General features: G+C 45.8%; 1 protein-coding gene across 1 annotated transcript in view; it reads left to right on the forward strand.

Annotated features, from left to right (window-relative positions):
- The first annotated feature begins 3,242 nt into the window (after positions 1-3,242).
- LOC119374202 (radical S-adenosyl methionine domain-containing protein 1, mitochondrial) overlaps positions 3,243-16,558 on the forward strand; it is a 16,441-nt gene continuing 3,125 nt past the window's right edge. The window contains exons 1-8 of the mRNA XM_037644259.2: positions 3,243-3,445; positions 3,683-3,735; positions 3,793-3,899; positions 3,978-4,107; positions 4,755-4,800; positions 6,403-6,573; positions 13,086-13,178; positions 14,912-14,962. Coding sequence (XP_037500187.1) covers positions 3,347-3,445; positions 3,683-3,735; positions 3,793-3,899; positions 3,978-4,107; positions 4,755-4,800; positions 6,403-6,573; positions 13,086-13,178; positions 14,912-14,962 — 750 coding nt within the window. The 5' untranslated portion in view covers positions 3,243-3,346. The remainder of the gene's footprint in view (positions 3,446-3,682; positions 3,736-3,792; positions 3,900-3,977; positions 4,108-4,754; positions 4,801-6,402; positions 6,574-13,085; positions 13,179-14,911; positions 14,963-16,558) is intronic.

Genomic DNA, 16,558 nt, shown 5'->3' on the forward strand with positions numbered 1-16,558 from the left:
AACGCATGGGCAAGGGAGGCACATTAGCCCCGCAGCTCGCTGTAATTCACGAAAAAAAAATGAAAAAGACGCACACATTCCTATTGTGTGTCTCATTATTTCTCTAAAGTTTTATTAATCTATTCAAGCAACAAATTATTCAAACTACACATGTCGTGTCAAATAATTATCGCAGTGTCACGTGGTACTGTTGGCGACGTCAGACCACAGTCGTCTACGTAGAGGAGCGACGTCACAGCACTACCACCTACGTAGGGCCATTTTCTCATGTACGTCATCCCCTCATTCTCTAAAGCGCGCGCCCGCGAGAGGAAGGGCAAGCAGCGTTCACCTTGAATTTTGACCCATTTTCGCGGCGCGTAGCGTTGCAAATTTTGGCAGACGTGATCGTGAACGCCCTGTGTATGGTTTGCGCTCGTTAGCTCAAAATTGTCAAACCTGGTGAGGGGCCCTTTAATATCGCAGAAATTCCGCCGTCGGCGTCGGCGCCGTTGGTTGTGAGCGAAAAATCATAATCTTGTCCGTGACCGAAAAATCGAAAAAGCTGCAAATAAAATAAATAATAAAGATGTTGGGTCTGAGTGAGAATCGAACCCAGGCCGCCTGCGTGGCAAGCTGGTGTTCTACCACACAGCCACACCACTGCTTGGAGCTGCAGTGAAAGTAACTTTGATGCTTCCCAAAAATGCACGTCCTGTATACAGGTGTCACAGTACGAGATGTAATATGGCAGTAATATTGCGTGGTACAAGCGTACATTGCCATCGGGCGTCACACCACGTCAATATCATAACGACTTGGTGGTTTAAAGACAGCCACCCATTACAAAAGGCACACACATTACTGCGCGTATTCCCTTAAGACCACGTAGTGGGTGCATCGCATCTTTGAAAAAGTTTCTCACGCATAATTGCTCCTGGTTTAAAGCATGCTACCCATTACATAAGGCACACACTTTATTGCGCGCATTCTGCAAGGTCAATCTAAATAGGTCGCGAAAGTCGGAACGAAAAGTGGTCGGAAACCTATTGCGACAAACATCAACACCCGCGTGCTACTAGGTGAGGGGGGGGGACAAATAATGAAAACAAAAAATTAATTAAGCGTTTATTTTCATTAGTTTTAAATTTATTTGTCACGAATTGAATTAGTAGATTACTTTAATCAAACTTTAGTCTTGGGTATGTGGTTGAGTGGCCAATTTTTTTCGTTTATTTTCAGAAACAGCGGGCACATGCAGGCAGTCTGGTAACATGGGCCAACGGTTTTGCGCATTTTGAGATGCAAATGGCGTCGCTCGTTTTTGCGCAGTAGGTTTGTGCCTGTCGTCCGTAGATATTTCCTCGCATAACCGTTGTTTTGTAGTCGTGGTACTTGGCAGAAGGTAATATAGCCCATCGCAGCCATCGGGAACCGTTTCAGTGACTGTGTTTTGCCAGCGCACGGCCGGCGTGCTGTCGCCCTTCGGGACGATGAGTCCGCCACGCTACGCGAAGGAACGCTGCGCTGTCTACGGATGCAAGAGCAACACGTGTGCAAGGTTTGTGTGTGTGATGATATGGATTGTGTGGCCCGTGACGGGGCGAAGAGGGAACGACAGTTCTGCTCTGCGGTACGCCTTGGAGGGGAAGACGACGAAAAGGAAGCGCGAGCGGGGCGTGCGGCTCGAGGAGTTGGAGCGCGACACGGTTGGAACGGCAGCCGCTGGTCGGCGGTTCGGGTCGCGACATCGCTTAACCAGGCGTCCGGCAGCCATGTGGACCTGGTGAGCCTGATTCCCGCTCTGTGCCCGGTGCTGACACAGAGACCGGCAGCCTAGTGTGTTCCTGGCCTGAGGTCCTGGGGCCCGAGTGGTGTCACGAGGTGGCCGCGGCTCACGTTGGCGACGGGCAGCTAACCTGCGCTGCAGTGGCCTGGTGATCTACCGGCCTGCAGTGCCAGCATCACCACCACTACCACCTCGCCACGGTCAAGGCAGCGTGACTGTTGACTGCCCAAGGAGTACCGGTGACGACCGACCTCGCCGCAGCGGCAACAGTTCATAACGGCGAGTAGGACAGTTTGTGTGCGAGGCCCGTAGGACGTTTAGGATGTAAATAAGGAATGCTGTAGTGTGTTGTGTGTGAATCGTCAGAGTTATCGGTTGTGTTAAAGTCTGTGTTGTGTGTACAGAATCACTTGACTGCCGGTTGAATTATTTCGGATCCTGGGCCCACATTACACCATCACAGTGTGCACGTTGAATTGTTATGCTACTTCTGATTTCTGTGTTATATATTTTGGGGTAATATCCTGTTCAACTGCAATATTTCGCCAATAAAATGCACCTTATTTATCAAATCTGTCTTTTTCGTCTTCCCGTTATCTTGCAGGCTTCCATTATGGAGCCGTCATAGTGATAAGAAAAAGAACATGCAGCTATAAAAAAAAAGTAAGAAGCGGCGCCCTGTCAAAAAATTTCATAATTTCGCGCCCATCGCGTTAAAACGTGACGTCATTTCCGGTTGTGACGTCATCTTTTTCTTTTTTTTAATTCTGTTTGTCCCCTCCTCACATAGATGGCGACTGTTGCAACAACTAGCCACCGACTTGACACGTGGGCTTCTACGGAAGTTACGCTACCAGTTTACATATACCTTGCATTCTGTTCAACACTCGTAGTGATCGAAGTGCGCACTAGGGGCAGGATATTGCTATCGCATTCAACTCTTAAAGGCGAAGCTTAAGCGTCCCCCAAATTTTTAGAACCGTTGTCATTTGTTATCATTATAGGCCTTCGTTTTGCTGCTTCCGTTCACAATAACAAGTTTATCTGCGGCTGATATCAATAGTGGCATATGTCAAAACATTGGAATCTTTCACGCATACGCGTCTTCACAAAACGGCGAGCACATATTGAGATTCGCGAGAGAAGCTGTCGTCAAGGGAGCTCGATCGTTGGCAAATCGAAGTCTTCATGGGGTGGGTCCGGTTCCTTCTGAGGGCATTAACAGCGCCTGTTCTGTGGACCAGACCACAGAATGAACCCTTGCAATTTGTGACAGAAAACCGTCGTCAAGAGAGGTGGGCTGCTTGGGCTACAGAACATTTCCGCACAGCCCAGAGCGCGCAAGTTTATTGTGTGGACCACAGAATAAAGCTGGACTCTATTCTGTGGTCTGGTCCACAGAATAAAGCTGCACTCTATTCTGTGGTCTGGACCACAGAATAGTCACTGCGCGCGAACTATGCGCCTTGCGCCAGCGGAAAACGTGACCCCGGTGAAGTTTGTTTGTGGGTTGATCGTGCTTTTTTATCTGAAAACACAGCTACGAGGCGTCCCGCCGTGCTTTCATTCGTGTTAATTATGTTTAGAAGCGCCTTGATAGCCAGTCGATGTCGCGTTTTAGTTGCGCCGAGTCGTGCACGGCGCATTCATTCCGATTCCAGCTCATTGTATGTCCATGTGAGTAGCACATAGCTTTCTTTTCGTGCACATACAACGGGACATGCGCCGTTGACACCCTTTGTCCTGATTCATGTTAAAGGACAGGGCGTGCAAACACGGACACAAGAGAGAAGTGAAGACACCACCGACACCACTGTCTTCACTTCTCTTTTGTGTCCGTGTTTGCACGCCCTGTCTACGAACTCGCTCAGCCCTCTGTTATTGTAAGCTTTGTGCCTCTGTGATTCTCTGCAGTGGCCGTACTGCGAAAAACGGTGCACCTACTGCAACTTCAACAAATACATCAGGTAAGTGATCCCGCATGCATTGTGCTGGCATTGTGTTGCATACACGCCTATTTGCAGCCGTAACGTTGACCACGACTTGATGACCGAATGCCTCGTTCGGGAGTTAACGACAGTATTCCGAAGTTGTAACATTTCTACGATTACGACCGTGTTTTTCGGGGGAGGTAAGTTGTCTACGTCACGACTGACGCTTTTAGATGCTTTTCCATGCCGCAGTGTTAATTTCTCCGTTTCCCGTTTAGGTACTCCGAGTCTGATGCGACCTGGTGATGTGGAACGCGTCTTGGATGCCGTATCCCAGCTGACAGCGGCACCGATTGAAGAGGTTACGCTGGAATGTAACCCCAGTCCTGCAGCGAGAGACAGTCTAAGGTAATTACAAACTAAGCCTCACGTGCTCTACGTGTTGCGGGATAGCTTGCAGTAGCGTTTATAGCCAAATATCATGCGTATATACGGGGTTATAGGTGATTGTCTGCCTTGCGCAGGTCTGAATGCATGTTTAATAACGTGGTAGCATGAATTCACTGCCCACGTTATGGAATTTATTTCCTGATAACAGTGACGCAGGCAGTTTTGGTGGTTTCAAGCCCCGCCCCCGAAATTTTTGCATTTGTATGTGTATATACGTGTGCATGCATATGCATGTACAAACACACATAAAGGGCAGTCGGACACCCCATTTCCGAAAAAAAAATTTCAGGCTACACCCCTACTGATAAATCTCGTTGAATAATACCACAATGCACTTTGCATTGTGACACTTGTAATGGGCATATTTCTGTGGCGATGCCACTGAGTGCGGTCACCAATTCCTACGTGCATGCTACATGCATCAGAAAATATGGTCAAACATAATCGGAAATGGCCAGTCCATAACCTTAGCTTTATTATGGCTTTTCTCTTGTTCTTTATTGTTACTTCATCCAGTGTCATCACAATAAAAGTGCCAGTCGTTTCACTGCTCGGCTGCGGAGACTAGTGATTGGAATGGTATGGTTCTTCTCTTTTCATTCTAGGGACTTCAAGGAGGCAGGGGTCACGCGACTGTCGATTGGCGTGCAGGTGTGTAAGCCGTTTTATGCCAAGCGATAACTTTGAGCACACTGGTGTTGCAAGTATAGGATTAAGTGAGGGAACCAGGCCTCACTGCACTTGCAGTACGTACCGTATTTACAAGTATATTGAACATACCAAATGAGTGAGTGAGAACTTTATTGTGGTTCAAAAGTGGCAGAAGCTGAACGCGAAACATGCCAAAAGAGTGTACAGCAACCATATAAAAGCTTATTTCAGCTTCCATATGGACGCTGAAACATTGTTTCTTTTAAACTTTTATTGGCTGGTGTACTTTTTCTTTGTTGTGTTTCATCCTGACCAGCTGGGTTTCTGTCGAACTGTCAATTTTATTTCGTATATCGAATGAATTCGTATAATTTGCGCGCCTCATCCCCTGCCCCGTCTTCCTTCGAAAAGTGCATTCTTTGGTTTTCTTTGCGCTGCAAGGCCCATCTGCTCATCCCAGCTGAAAAAGAAGCGCTATCCATGAAACCACCATACAGAATCTAATGCATTCCCAGCGCTTTGTGCATAGAGCCCATCACAGTACCAGCAGTGCTGTCTGCTATGTAGCTGATACCAGTTATACTGGTTCTATTTTCAAATGTGATTGCTTGAAAATAACACTCCTGGATGTGCGGTATATATGGTCAACAAAACAAGAGTGTTTTCTTCAACGTTGCCTCCATGTTTTCTTCGTCAGTTCACTTGGCCGTTCGCACTGGTTCTTCATAACCACTGAATTCGAGAAATGTAATTTGCAAGGCTTTAAAAGCTTCTCAAACACTTAGTGGTGCTTATAAACCCTTCAGTTCTGTGATGACCGCGAATGATGCTGTTTGGGAGGTGCTCGTTTATTGACTGGCTACATTGGAAACAAAGGTTGCCTTCTGATTCAATCCACTTGAATATGTTTTGTGCATTTGACAACTTGTAGCCTTTAGTTTTTTGCGAGATGGTGGTGTGTTTTTCCTCATTGGTGGTAGATGTTCTCGTGCTAGTCGTTAAGTGTCCCATAAACCTACGCAGAGCATGCTTTATTTGGAACATGGTGGACATGGATATAGTTTTCTTGTATGCACATGATGCTCGCGGGTCACTACGAGTACAATAGCTGGCTTGGGCTGGAACCAGAATTTCCATTGTGCATTGTAGAGACCGCGCAGGAAAGTGTTTGGCATCTTGTCAGTGGGAGAGTCCGCCCTTTCTGTCTTTCTGTCTTCATCATCTTTCTGTCTTCATCTCTGTTTTTCTCTCTCTTTCGCGTCTGCTTCTTTCTATCTCTTTATATATCTTTCTCTGTCTTTTGTATCTTTATGTCTTTATTGCCTTTATTTCTCTCTATTTTTCTCTTTCTCTTTCTGTATCTTTCTTTCTCTCCCTCTCTCTGTCACGTGTTTCACGTGCTCCACTTCGCCGAGCAGAGTTTTCGTTTAACACTTGCACATGCTGTACTCTGTACTTAGTGGGGCTTGCCCAGTTCCTGTGGCGCATACCCACCTGTGGAATTTTGCACGACAGAGCGCAAGTTACCGATAGCTTAAACAGCTGCACTGCTAAAAGGAGCGGCAGGTGCAATAGCTCTAATATCGTGCAATGTCTCGACAGAGTCTGGGCAGCAATGCTGAGCTCTCGTCTCTGGGGCGGACACACACGTTTGAGGACAGCATGGAGTGTCTTGACCGAGCCATGCACCTCTTTCCCGGCCAAGTGTCGGTCGATGTCCTGTACGGGCGACCAGGACAAACACTCGACAGCTGGCTGCAGGAAGTACAACAGGTATGAGTACATTGTCAAAAGGTTCGAGGTCACGCTATGAAAAGCTTAGGCAGTTGCTGTCAGACTGGGCAGTAGTGAAATTACTTTTCGTTGTGAATTACTCCTCCAGGCTTTTAATTTAGTGAATTACTTCAAGTAAGTAATTTCAAGAAAATTACTCATTATTTTCCCATTTGTGACTAAAGTGTAGCATGCCCACTTCCTCATGGCATAAAAAATTGACCAATAAAGAGGGAAGAAAAATAACAGACAAGTTAATCTGAGTGGCACACCTTGAGCATGATAAGCTGAGCAAAGATCTTTGAGGTTTCACGGTATATGGGCTCTAAATAAAGTGTACACAAGTTAGTGCATAAAGGATGAAGCTTTGTGAAAGTAATTTGAAAGCAGTTTCATTACTTCTCAAAAGTAGTACAGTCGATCCCGGATATATTGAATTCTAAGGCGATCGCGAAATAGTTCGATATATCATTAATTCGAAAATGGAAAATATGCGTATTTAAAGGGGCCCTCTAACACTCTTCAACCCCCCATTTTTTACTCGTGGATTGCGTAGACTGAAGTACGGACGAACTAGTGCAGCGATAGCGGCACGCAGTACGAAGTTATTCAATTTAGAAAATTCAAAATACAAGAAAAAAAATGCCTGCCCTCAACTCGATTTTCGCGGGGTCACGTGACCACATTTCACTCTCTGCTGTGACGTCGGATGGCGCTCCAATGAAATGGGCTGAAAGCTCTTACGTAGGGGAAGCTCGCACACCATTGTTGCTTCTTTCCAACGTATTGTTGACGTCGTTGCCATAGTAACAAACGTGGTTCCTCCTGACTTGTCAGAACTTGAGCGGGCGCTACTGCTTCGTAGCGAGGCTGGGGAGGCTTTGTCTGCTGTTCCTTACAACGACATTCCATGTCATCCCCTCTTCTCATTCTGAGAAGGGAATTTGTGGAGCGGCATGGGCGGTTAAACACGGTCGCCCCTACGCGAGTTGTTCGGTGAGCAGCCCGACGAGTTACAAGTGTGCAGCGACAACAATTCAACGAAGAGGATTACTTGCACCGTTTCAACAACAATCATGAGCCTACCGCACATGCGGAAAGAGGCAGCTCGCAAACGTACAGACGCAAAAAGAAGGAAGAGGGGCAAGCGTTTCATATGGACATCCGACCGGCGCAGGCAAAAAAAAAAAAAAAGAAAGCCAGAGCAACCAGAGGCGAAATGGCAACCGGCGCCTCTGTCGTACTTTGTGGTTGTAGTGATATTTTTTGTTGCGACGGCGGCTATTTGGAGTTCATTGAAAATGCACAGAAAAGAAAAACGAAACACAATAGTAATCTCAACTTTGATGCAACGCCGTTATTACTTCTAACGTTACATTTATCCAATCATAGGCCAGCGCCCATCTTCGTCATTTCCGCCCGCAATAGTTCTGGCAAGCGCCACTACGCGCTGATGCGGTCAGCAGCGATGTAGCGACTTCAACGCGTGATTAAAATACTAAATAATTTGATATCGGTGCTTCAACTTATGCTAAAATTATCCCCAGCCATCAGTCTACGCAACCCGCAAGTAAAAAATGGGGGGTTGAATAGTGTTGGAGGGCCCCTTTAAGGCTTATTTGGAGACCTGCAATGCATTGCATGTCTCCGAGTGGTTTTAGGAAGTTGTAACAAGAGCCAACATGCCGATTCACCCACAATATGCCAAAGCGCAAGGTGACAACTTCTTTTTCTAGTTAATGCACTTTATTCCTGATGAAAATAGTCCATAAACTTGTCCTGCTCCTTGTGCGCCGTCATGTTCATCAAGGCATACTCAATATCATTGAAGCTTTCCAAGTAAACAAAATTGGCACATTCCATTGGGCCACAACAGTGGTGTATGGCGCTGAGCACCGATGCAAACTCTGGAGCACAGTAAAAGGTTGTTTAGCTGCGGGGCTGGCATCTTCATCACCGCTCGGGTCCACTTCCGCAGCACTGGCTTGGTCAGCCATGATCTCGGCATCGATGCAGTCAGAAACAGCTACGTCATCATCTGCACCAATGAAGTTGCTTGCTGCACCCCTGTTCGAGGTGGCGCCCAGAAATGCTAATAAGTCACGGAATTCTGGCACTATACGCCTACCATACACCACACCAGAAGTCAGGCACCGTATGCCATTGTCAGCAGTCACAATGCCCCCATGGTTGTCACCTGGCACCAAAGCCGGCAAAGAAACAGTTAAAGATGATCCTATGCTTGACGTTCCGAGCACCAGTCATCATTTTTATCGCTATGAGCGGGTCACCGCTTCGACTCCCGACTTAGGATTTATTGGGAACCAAGCGAAAAGTACACAAGTCCACAACGCTGCAAGAGACCATGCTAACAGTGGTGCACTTTGGGTAATTGCAAGAATGCGTCATGTTCGCGTCTCCACGCAATTAAAATATGACGCAGATCTCGCGATTCCGCTGCTTCAACGGCTGATTTCGTTAATGGAACAAGCAGTGAAGAGTTGGAGGACGACTCCGGAAGTTCCGATTTAAGCATGGACAGTGATTCAGGGGGTGATCAGCCTGGAACTTCAACAAGTGGGCAAAGGTGAGTTTTGCTTTTCTTTCAGCTTGCTCTTGAGCAAGCTTGTGCACTCCCTAGATGTTCGTATTGTGTTGTAGTTATTTGGCAGGGTTTCAACAATTTATGGCAATGACGTCCTTCCACCAGCGCAGAAGCGGATCATCTTTGCACCGAGGCGGGCGCCTGGCGTATATACATCACAGACTACGTGGGCATGGCACTCGGGAGCGGACCAAAACAATTTCTGATGGCCCTTGGCTTCGACGCTCTTTTTTTCACTACTCAAGTGATCACAACGCTTTGCGAAAACACAGGTAAATCCGGCTGGACGAAAATACTCGAAAAACCGACGCACGCTCGTTCCATTGGTTCGTGGGAAGAGGTGACCCCAGACGAAATGATGAAGTTCATTGGTCTCATCATCTACATGGGCCTCATCAAGGTTCCCCCGGCTGAAGCTTTACTGGAGTGTGGGAGACCTCTACAGTGGCCTGGTTCTGCGATGGATAATCCCTCGACGCTGTTTCATAGCGTTGCTCGCTATGCTTCATGTTGCCGACTTGGACGACGTGAGCCAACCATTGAGAGTGAACTCCGGTTTGTGTGGTGGCTCATGGAGCATGTGAATCGGGTGCCAGCGAAACTTTTTCAGCCACATCATGATCTCTACGTGGACGAACGGATGGCGAAATTGAAAGGGCGATCGGGCATTAGACAATATATGAAGGGCAAGGTAAAATGGGACAACAAGCTCACCCTAGCTAGCCCCGGCACCGGATACACGGTGCATTTCAGTGTATATACTGGCAAGCGTGATCAGCCAGGACCCCATGGATTAGCATTTGATGTAGTTTGCCAGCTGTGTGCTGAGTACCTAGATCAGGGGTACCGAATATTCATGGACAACTTCTATACATCAACACGTCTGTTTGGTCATCTGATTGACCGAAGAACATTGGCTTGTGGTATGACGAGAAAAGACCGCCGATGATCTCCTGGTGAACTAAAAGACACGATGGGAGAAAAATAGTGTGATGTGGTGACATAAGATGGCTCCATGATCGTGGTATATTATACCTCCAACGGAAAGACCGTCATGTTGTAAACAAGATGAACGCTATTCACGCAGCAAATGTGACTGTCCCAGCAAAAAGAAGAGAAAAAACGGGAAACACTGGGGCTCAAATTCCTGTACCGAAGCCATTGCTTATACATGAATACAATGCAGGAATGGTAGGAGTAGATAAATTGGACCAGATGATTGGCTATTACAACGTCCTCATGAGAAGTGTTCGGTGGTGGAAAACACTCTTCTTCCACTGCATTGGTATCGCCTGTGTGAATAGTTTTATTTTATTTCAAGCGCAGCGCACATCACGCCCAGAGATCCCGGAACTAGACAGAAAGGCAGAATATGACCAGTCTTGCATTCAGAAAAGAACTCGTTTGGCGGATTTTCAATCTCGATGGTGCCAAGCCAGCTCTCACTCCTCCACCACCGTCCAGTAAACGAACGCTCCACAAGCCCGCAATGGCAAAAAGGTGCAGAAGCTGCAAGCTGTGCTACAACCGCAACAAACTTGAACTAAAAACGAATTACTTTTGCAGAACTTGCGATGTGCACTTGTGTTTTACCACTACTCGTAATTGTTTCCTTTAGTGGCATGAGAGTCATGGGATGTGATGTGCTGACGAGTGTACTGATGCTACAGCGAGCTAAAAAAAGTTATTGATAGGCTGGCCAATCCTTTACATTTAAGAAACAAGATATTTTGCCACATTTTTTATATTTTTGACTTTTTTATACTTCACATTTTTGCTTGTATATGCATGCCTTTAAAGCTTTTTATGTTAGTTTTTGGTGAAATTTTCTTTTGACACTTTTTTTTATTATGTATATAATTTTTATGCACAATATTTATATTGCTTGTGAAAGGCCACCCAATTATCTTCATTTTAATGTATAATACATGAGGATATTTTGTTTATGTGATTTAATAAAAGTGTTTTTGCTACGATCGTTTTTCCCTAGGTCCCGAAAGTGTTAATAAACTATGACTGGCACCTGCACTACGGTATTATTCTTACTTTTTTGTGTGATTTGGGTTTTGGAGCCCTGTCGAGTTTGTTGGTAGTTTGCATTGAGGTATCTTGCAAGTCCGTCACGTTAACCCCTTGAGGGTTTTCGCCGTACTTTTCGCCGTACATGTACGGCAGAGGGTTCCTGGTACCAAAAGGTTTTCATTGTACATGTACGGCATAGCGTTTATTTTTAAAACGCACGCCTTTTTCGATCATTTCTCTTGCTTGGCCTGTGCTCCCGCACTTCGGGAATACATGGAATTTTTTTCATGCGCCGATGTCTCTCCGCTGTATTTCTTTTTTGCTTCCCAAAACGGCGCTCCGGCTATCGCTTGCCCATCCGAGCGTGTTCGTGGTGCAGCTGGTTTAAAGTGCATGCCTTCTTCGATCATTTCTCTTGCTTTGCATGTGCTGCCATGCTTCGGGAATACAGTGGAATTTTTTCGTGCGCCAGTTGTCTCTCCATCTTTTTTTTTTCTTTGCTTTCCATAGAGGCGCGGCAGCTCTCAATTGCGCATCAGAACGCGCGCACGCGGTCCGGCTGGTTTCGGTTTTCGTCCTTCGGGTGGTTTTCGCTTCTTGCGCCCGCGAAGCTGATGGCTGTTTGGTTTCTAATCTCTCAAAGGGCAACCACTTGTTACTATCTCGTTTATTGCTCCCTGGGCCGCGATTACATGTTTTCCGTGCGGCGCTAAATTACACAAACGACGGCGCCGTGATTGCGTTTCCTGTTTTGGGGTCTCGGAAAAGCTAACTACGTCTTGTTGGTGATAAGACGAAGGATTACTGTAGCTTTTTCACTCGTTTTGCTTTCCGGACGAGTGCACAACCATAATTTTCTTCCGTGCGCTCACTGACGCAGTTCGCACGCTATGGAAGCACGCGCCGGTTGCGCTGCTGCTGGTGAGTCGAGCAGCGATTCTTCCGATGTGGACTATTCCCCAAGTGCCAAATCAGAATCCGATTCATTGGATTTCAGTTCATCAGACGAGGATTTTTTGACGAGTTCAGACTCCGATGACGATCAAGGAGCGACATCTGAAAAGCGTGCGCGGCGAGGCATGCTTCAAAGACTATCACATGCTGAAAAGTTTTTAGTGTTAGAGCACGAACATTTTTAACCGGAAAAGTACTCTGGTGCGCTTATTTTTGTATGTCTGTGAGCTGTGTTTAATACAACGCATAATTTCTATTTATAAAAAACTTTAGTTTTTTTTTTTAGGATTTTGCTTGATTTTACCTAAGAATAAACCATGTGTTTGTAACCAAAAAACGATTTTTTTGTCACTTTACGGTCACGAAAAATTTTTAGACAGTTTTTTCTTAAATAGAATCGTCTGAAGAACTTATTTCAGCAATAAAAAAATTACACATTTTTGAACTGGATTTCGTGAAAAAATTCGACCCTCAAAGGGTTAAACCGTGTTTTTATAGGCACAATTTTTCTTTTTCGGATGTTGTGATGCTTTTTTCGCGGTCCCGAGAAAGCCGTATAATCGGGGCTTCATTGTATTTCTTATGTAATACTCTTACTATGATCAATTTCGTCGACTTTATAATTATTGTAAATTACAGTTAACCCCTTTGTTAGGGGCACTGATGTAGCAGATGATTGGGTACAAGAGACGCCACTGTGGCTACTTTGGACTAAGGGTTGATCAGAAAATGAGAACATGGTCTCCTGCTTATGAGAGACGTCGCATATAATGGGGCAACTGCTTCCCGATGCCCTCATAAAGGGGTTCAACCGTTCAACTGTACAAGTTGTTTTCTTCCTAGATCCACTCCCACCATGGCTTCCAAAAGGCAGCCAGCAATATATGACAAATAAATAAATAAATAAGTACATCGCATTCTGACGACGCAGGTGGTGCAGCTAGGCACAGCACACGTGTCCCTGTACGAGCTCACCCTTGAGAGGGGCACTCAGCTCTTCAAGGAAGTCCAGGCAGGCTTACAGGTGTGTCCACTTCCGCGTACGCCCCGTTCATGGCAAAGATATTGTCACGTTATAGGGATGCTGAAAGATCCCTATGATAAAGATCCCTACAATTTCGACCACAGCTCTCAGCATTCTCAGTACTAGAATTAAGTTTGACACATGTCCCCACAATTGCCCAGGATTGCGAGCAACACTGCAGTTCGAGCAATAATAAATTAAAATTAAATTTTGGAGCTTTACATGCCAAGACCACAATAAGTTTGAGGCATTCATAGTGGGGGTGGCTCCAGAATAATTTCAACCACCTGGGGTTCTTTAATGTGCAACTAAATCTATGCACAAGCGTGTTTTTGCACTTGGCCCAATTTTGGCACGGCCACAGGGGTTGGTTTAGACAACAGCGGCAATCCAGATGTCACTTGCGAAATCCAGCCCCAGAAGTTGAGTTCTGCTATGATGCGCGCGAGTATTGTTAGGGGCTGTATAGGAGGCAGGGCTAAATGCAATGCTCACTTGTTTGTGCAAAAAGCTAGAAGGTGATCTTGACATCTTTAAAAATCTCAGTCAGTCACAAAAATGTGTTGCCGCTCCTTTTTGAAACACTGCAGAGATCCCTCTGAAGTGGAAAAGTAGCTATACTGAGCTTGTTGAAAAATAAAGAAAGCAAGTTTCCATCGAAAACAGTTTGAAGGTTAAAGCCAGCATTCTGAAAATGAAAGTATTTTCAGTAGGTGCACTGTTGCAGTGACAAGTTTCAATATAAGTACCTGATTGATACTGATTATTCAGAGCTGCCTGCTCATCTGAAGCATTTTTATATTCCCCATAAAATCAGGTATGTTGAACACCTATGTATCAGATCTGAAGGGTACCACGAGGCAATTCAATACAATGTTGACCCTTATTAGTTCAACCGTGACGGAACTGACGAAATCTGTCGTGGCGGTATATACATGATTGTAAGTCGACTCTGCTAATCACACATGAAAAACAAAAGTAACATGCGTGAGCGCATTTCAGAATGGAAAACTTATTGGCGTAGTCGCTGGGCTGACTACTTGTCCTCACTAGTCTTCAAATCAGCCCTCTTGATTTTTGATGTCCAGAGCCTACGGGCTCTGAAGTGTGTTCTCAGGATTATCACTTACGATAATGCTGAGGACACAGTATTACTGAGGAAAGGGTGGTGATAGCAATGCAACGTCGTTCTCCCCTTGAGAGGGGCTGGAAATTTGAATTGTGCTAGGTGTATGCAGACCCTTTAAGCACGATTTTCTTTTCTTGGAGCATTTTTTTTTTCTCCCAATAAACCAGCTCTGCATGGTTTCTGCAACGGTACTTTAACATTGCCTGCGATATTCCTTGGTATACGACCTGAAATATAATGTTCTTTTCCGACCCTTCCCTTATGTTATGCCCAACCCAGGGCCCTTAAGGGATAATAAATGATCAAGGTGATTGCTGGATGGCTTGATACTTGCTTTTAGTGTCCCTCTAAGCTCATGGTTAGGAACCAAGAAATGCTGCCTAAACATGAATGAACAGCAAGCTCTGTTCATTAGAAAGCCTGAAGTTCTCTGTGAAACAAATAAAACTGAACAGCAAGAGCAAACACCTTGGAAGACTTGCTCTTTCGGCAGGCCGATGTGTCGCTTGCATTTTGTATGAATGGTATGAATGGATTAACCTACAACAGTGCTTTACCCTTTTGCTAGGCCACGTCACGTGTTGCAATTAATTTTTTCATGCAGTCCCTGCCAGACAGCGAGACATGCTCCCAGATGTACCTGGCAGCTGTTGAGGTGAGGACGCAGCATTGCTGATTTCTCTCACCTGCCTTCTGTATTTATTAGGGGTATGCAAGTACAGTAGAATCTTGACAGTTAGGAATTTCTTGATTGGAATTGACATATTATTAGAACTGCACACCTGGTCCCAGTGTCTGAATAGAAGAAAAATTTCTGGTGGATTCCGACTCTAAAGACAGCCCGATGGTTGTATCGAACAAAATTTCTTGCCTTTCAACAACAAGTTGCAACAGGTCTTGCAATCAATAACGTAGTGGCATAGGCTCTAAGGCTGTACAGATGCCTCCCGGTTTGTGCAATGTAATAAGACTGCAGTAGAAAGGAAACTTGTACCTGACGGCAAATGTCATCATCGTCATCATTTGCAGCCTATACAGTCAAATCTCGTTACAACGAACACCACATTAACGAACATTTCAAATTAACGAACTTTTAAGAAATCCCGTGCCGACTGCTCATAGTTTCAATGTAAAAATATTTCACTACTACGAACTTCAGAATAACGAACATTTCAGAATAACGACCGTTATTTAATTCCCGTGTAATCTTAACAACACCTCAGTACTACGAACTTATATCCCGAAATGCGAGGATTCTTCGATTTCAGTGTATCGGTCATGGCAGTCGGAGCTGTAAGGTAGCAGACGACGCAGCGCGAAGAGCGGATGCCCTCCCGCTAAAACCTGAGATGGCACGGGAGGAGAAAGACGCGGGCGGAGAACTTTTTTTTTTTTTCCCTTCGTTGCGGAATGGTTGCGGAGGGCGACAACGCATCAGGTTTTGTAAAGGCCCAACTGCATGCATAGCACGCGGCTTACGAGCGAAGGCGGCTGCGACAAACGGGCTCCGTCGCGCTGCTCGATTGAAAACTATTGCGCGCACGCAGGCAAATTACGAAAAAGAATTACAGAGTAGATGAATGACAACATGCCAAATTTATTAATGTCTTGTTTGAGATAAAGATGCCATAAAAGCGTTTCGGGACTTCCTTTTTTCGCAATCTTATGTTTAACCGCGGCAGTAGTATCTGCTGTGATCCCATGGGGCGCCCGGAAGCGTACGCTGCCTACGCTACGTCGCACTTTGCAAACTGCGTTATGTTGGGGTTAGTTAGTCCACGAGGCGCATCTCGACAACGTTTCCTCTTGCTGTCATAGAACGTTTAAGAAAAGCCGCAGCGCCTCACATCGTTGCTTCGCAGGGAGAAGGGCGAAGGGCTACCTCACACGACGACGATGTTGACATTGCAGCAAGCTACCACCAATGCAGCAAAGCTACCACCGAAACATCAAAACGAACCGTCGATCATAAATAACGACAAAATACGGCCATACGGCCGCTGCCTCGCTCTCCGCGTGAGATGGGGCTGTAAAGAAGGTAGTCTATAACTTGCATTCCTTGAAGTACGCGCCGATTGGAAGCATCACGAGCAAATTGCAACCGAAGCAAGGGTCAGAGATGCTGCCATGTTGTTGGATATCGTCATGCTCACCTCCGGGCGACAAGCGATGTTTTCTGGCTTTCCAGAAACCTGGGATGCCTTTCGTGCTTTTCGCGCTTGGCCAGTGGTCAGAACGACGGTCCGCTAGC

This window comes from Rhipicephalus sanguineus, chromosome 11 (assembly GCF_013339695.2).
Source record: "Rhipicephalus sanguineus isolate Rsan-2018 chromosome 11, BIME_Rsan_1.4, whole genome shotgun sequence".
Lineage (NCBI taxonomy): Eukaryota > Metazoa > Arthropoda > Arachnida > Ixodida > Ixodidae > Rhipicephalus > Rhipicephalus sanguineus.